This window comes from Mandrillus leucophaeus, unplaced genomic scaffold (assembly GCF_000951045.1).
Source record: "Mandrillus leucophaeus isolate KB7577 unplaced genomic scaffold, Mleu.le_1.0 Scaffold200, whole genome shotgun sequence".
In the NCBI taxonomy this organism is placed as follows: Eukaryota; Metazoa; Chordata; class Mammalia; order Primates; family Cercopithecidae; genus Mandrillus; species Mandrillus leucophaeus.
The window spans coordinates 434388-438804 of record NW_012102033.1 but is presented as its reverse complement, the minus strand read 5'-3'; the positions used below and the strand labels follow the sequence as shown (position 1 = coordinate 438804).

The following is a 4417-nucleotide window of genomic DNA, read 5'->3' as shown; positions in this document are numbered from 1 at the left end:
AAAAAAAAAAAAAAAAATTAGCCAGGCGTGGTGGCACATGCCTTTAATCTCAGCTACTTGGGAGGCTGAGGCAGGAGAATCTCTTGAACCTGGGAGGCAGAGGTTGCAGTGAGCCGAGATCGTGCCATTGCACTGCAGTCTGGGTGACAGAGTGAAACTCCATTTCAAAAAAAAAAAGTTTCTGCAACTCACCCTCACTTGAGCTAGACTACCTTTGGATACTGTTCTAAACCAGGGTCACCCCACACACCCCTCAGCAGACATCTCAGTTACTAAAGCGCCCCCGACATGACTCCTTGAACTCAGTCCAGCATCTGTGCCCTCTGTCCTCAGAATCATGTCCCTAAGGAGGAAGCTGGAGCTCCACGAGGGGAGGGGCCGGCCATCCCAGGAGACACCCCACCACCCACTCCCCGCTCTGCCCGTCTTGAAAGAATGACCCAGGCCTTGGCACTGCAGGCAGGGTCCCTGGAAGATGGGGGACCCTCACGGGGAAGGTCAGCAGGGACAAGGGATAGGGACAGGGAGAGGCTGGTTTGGGAAGATGAGAAGGGGGTGGACAAGGACTTGGGAGGAGAGGAGGCATCCCAGCCAGGATATGCTCTCATTCTCTCCTTCTTTCCCAGTGAGGGCACCCCAGACTCCCTACACAAAGCCCCCAAGAAGAAGAGCATCAAGTCATCCATAGGCCGTCTCTTTGGCAAGAAAGAGAAGGGACGAATGGGACCCCCAGGCCGGGACAGCTCTTCTCTGGGTGAGTACCTCACTCTAACCCTTCCCTCCTTTGTTCCTTCCTCCCTTCCTTTCTTTCTCCTTCTTTGTATGTTCACTTGACATGCATTCATGTCTTCATTCATTTGGTGATTTATTTAGAATTTGGAAGGAACACAGCTTGCCAAGGTAGGCAGGAGGAGGAGGGAAAAGGAGAGGGCACTCTGGGGCCTGCTTGGGTGACTGAGTGGGTAAATGAATTGATTTCCTTTACCTATTTTTTTGGTTGTTGTTTTTTTTTGGGTTTTGTTGTTGTTTTGAGACGGAGATTCGCTCTGTCACCCAGGCTGGAGTGCAGTGGCACGATCTTGGTTCACTGGAACTTCCACCTCCTGGGTTCAAGCAATTCTTGTGCCTCAGCCTCTTGAGCAGCTGGGACTACAGACACCCACCACCATGCCTGACTACCTTTTTTTTTGTTGTATTTTTAGTAGAGATAGGGTTTCGCCATGTTGGCCAGACTGGTCTTGAACTCCTGACCTTAGGTGATCCACCAGCCTCGGCCTCCCAAAGTGCTGGGATTACAGACTCATTTTTTTTTTTTTTTTTTTTTTTTTTGAGACGGAGTCTCTCTTCATTGCTCAGGCTGGAGTATAGTGGCGCAATCTCGTCTCACTGCAAGTTCTGCCTCCCGTGTTCATGCCATTCTCCTGCCTCAGCCTCCCGAGTAGCTGGAACTACAGGCGCCTGCCACCACGCCCGGCTAGTTTTTTGTATTTTTAGTAGAGATGGGGTTTCACCATGTTAGCCAGGATGGTCTTGATCTCCCAACCTAGTGATCCACCCGCCTCAGCCTCCCAAAGCACTGGGATTACAGGTGTGAGCCACCGCGCCTGGTCACCTATTTTTTAAACAGAGGAAGAGGGTGGGGCATCCTCAAGGCAGGGCACCTTCCTGTGGTGTGCTGGAGCCTGCTCTCACTGGCTCAGGAGATCCGCTATTTCAGGAATTGGCTGATATCACACTGGTAGCTTGAAATTGGCCATGGTTGGATTATTTACACCACGGAAATGGACAAATGCTACAAATCAGGGATTCCCTTCTGCCTTCCCAAGGAGCCAGTTGTTAGGCATTTACCAGCACACCACTGCCACCTTACCAAGGACAGCCCAGTGCATCCAACCGTATTTTGGGGATGACTCCGATTCATGGGCGCTTGTCTGGCTTTATCACTTCCTCGATGTGGCCTCACTCACTACTCCCTCAGGGCCTCTGCCTTTCCTGCATTTTCCTCATCACCTCCAGCATGAAAGATTCTGCCTCCCCCTTGAGATTTTCCAAATTTCAACCCCTCCCTGCCTCCAGCTGGAACACCCTCAGATGAGACACTGGCCACTGACCCTCTGGGACTAGCCAAGCTGACAGGCCCAGGAGACAAGGACCGAAGGAACAAGAGGAAGTGAGTGTGTGTGTGTGAATGTGTGAGTGTGAGAGTGTGTGAGTGTGGTGTGAGTGACGACAGTGTGTGTGGTGTGTGTGTTAGTGAGAGTATGTGTGTGTATGAGTGTGTGTATGAGTGTGAGTGTGAGAGTGTGTGAGTGTGAGAGTGTGTGAGTGTGAGAGTGTGTGAGTGTGGTGTGAGTGACGACTGTGTGTGTGTGGTATGTGTGTTAGTGAGAGTATGTGTGTGTATGAGTGTGTGTATGAGAGTGTGAGTGTGAGAGTGTGTGAGTGTGAGAGTGTGTGAGTGTGGTGTGAGTGACGACAGTGTGTGTGGTATGTGTGTTAGTGAGAGTGTGTGTGTGAGTGTGTGATTGTGCGTGTGAGTGTGTATGAGTGTGTGCCTGCGTGTGAGAGTGTGAGTGTATGTGTGTATGAGTGTGTATGTAAGTGTGTGTGATTGTGCGTGTGTGTGAGTGTGCATGAGTGTGTGCCCGCGACTGTGAGAGTGTGTGTGTGAGAGAGTGTGGGTGTGCAGCAGTGGTGGTGAACAGAAATGAGAATTCAATGCTGGGAGGGGGTGTCCGTGACCCCGAACTTGCTTTCCTGGAAACCCAGGAGCTCCCAGAGTTTTTATTTTTTCTTTCTTAATTTTTGTGTTTTTTTAATTTGTATTTTTTGTTTTTCTTTTTTCTCTCTTTTGATAGGGGTTGGGGGGAGAGGATTTAGATTCACATGTATTTTTTGACCTTCTGCCGTGTTTTATACATTCATAAAAGGTGCGTGTGTGTGTGTGTGTGTGTGGGTGTGTGGTGATGGGGACCATCCACGGAGTAGGGGGTCTCCACCCCCGACAGCTTCTATCCTGGCCCCTTCACCCCTGCAGGCATGAACTCCTGGAGGAGGCCTGCCGCCAGGGCCTGCCTTTTGCTGCCTGGGACGGGCCCACCGTGGTGTCCTGGCTGGAGGTACTGGGGCCCAGAAATGCCCTGACTGTTGGTCCTCAACCCCTGTGACAGCCCTACTGGTAGGGGCTGCCTGGTCCTCCTGGCGCCACCCTGCTTCTAGCCCAGAGGTGGGGGTGGCCATGGGCCGGGCAGGTGAGGACCCAGGAGGGCCCAGCCTTCCCCTTCATCTAAACAGCTTCTTTCTCCTTCTCCTTCCCCTTCCGCCCCTGCCGCTCTGGCCTTGCCCACCTGGGTCATGGTCTCCCGTCGTTCTCTCTACTCTCTCTTTCTGGATTCTCTGTCTCTATTTTTCGGCACGATTACCATCTCTGACCACGCTTTTGTCATCCCCCATATTTCTCATGTCTCCGATTGCCCTGCCGATGTCTCCCTGTCTCCCACTTCCTGTTTCTCCCCACCCTCTCTTTCTTTTCTTTTCTTTCCTTCTCTTTCTTCTTTCTTTCTTTCTCTTTCTTTTTCTTTTCTTTCTCTTTTTCTTTTCTGTCTTTTCTCTCTCTTTTCCCCCGCCGCCCCGCCATTTGTCTCCTTGGACTCTTCCTCATCTCGTCCACCTCTCTTTTCCTTGTCCTATTTCTTCTCCCTGCGAACTTTCCCACGTCACTGTTTCACCCCCCACCCCCGCTTGCCTGTCCCCAACTCCCTGTCCCCCCATCTCTCCGGTTTTCTCCTCCTCTGTCCCCTCTGTCCATCTGTCCTTCCGCTGCAGCTGTGGGTAGGCATGCCTGCCTGGTACGTGGCCGCCTGCCGGGCCAATGTCAAGAGCGGTGCCATCATGGCCAACCTGTCAGACACAGAGATCCAGCGCGAGATCGGCATCAGCAACCCGCTACACAGACTTAAGCTTCGCCTCGCCATCCAGGAGATGGTCTCGCTCACCTCGCCCTCGGCCCCCGCCTCCTCTCGCACTGTGAGTGTCCGGCGGCCAATTCCAGCCTTTGCTTCCTCAGGGCCCCGCCTTTTGCCCTCAGTCTAGCCAATCCTGGGATTGCTCACTCCTCTGTCCCACGACCCTGCTTCTCATTGGCTCTCACCCCCTCAGCCTCCCCTCTGCTCCCGACTTGGCCTGTGGTCCATGTGGTACTCCAGGAGGGGCCCAGGCCACCTCCTTCCCTGACTCTCTCCCTCTCCTCGGCATTTGCTGTCCCACTCAAATGTCACCACCTCCAAGAAGCTTTCCTTGTCAGCTAAACTAGTTTCCCCCATCATTCCAGCATATCAGCACCTTCTAATTTTCCCCATAGCATTTATTGCCTTCTAATTATTTTATCTTTTCATTCCAACTTTTTTTTTTTTTTTTT

At 52.2% G+C, this 4417-nt stretch overlaps 1 protein-coding gene across 1 annotated transcript in view; it reads left to right on the top strand.

Moving 5' to 3' along the window:
* Positions 1–4417, top strand: part of PPFIA3 (protein tyrosine phosphatase, receptor type, f polypeptide (PTPRF), interacting protein (liprin), alpha 3) — a 36366-nt gene that overhangs the window by 18612 nt on the left and 13337 nt on the right. Inside the window, exons 18-22 of the mRNA XM_011979390.1 lie at positions 334–497; positions 627–754; positions 2077–2170; positions 3038–3119; positions 3826–4026. Of these exons, the coding sequence (XP_011834780.1) occupies positions 334–497; positions 627–754; positions 2077–2170; positions 3038–3119; positions 3826–4026 (669 nt within the window). The remainder of the gene's footprint in view (positions 1–333; positions 498–626; positions 755–2076; positions 2171–3037; positions 3120–3825; positions 4027–4417) is intronic.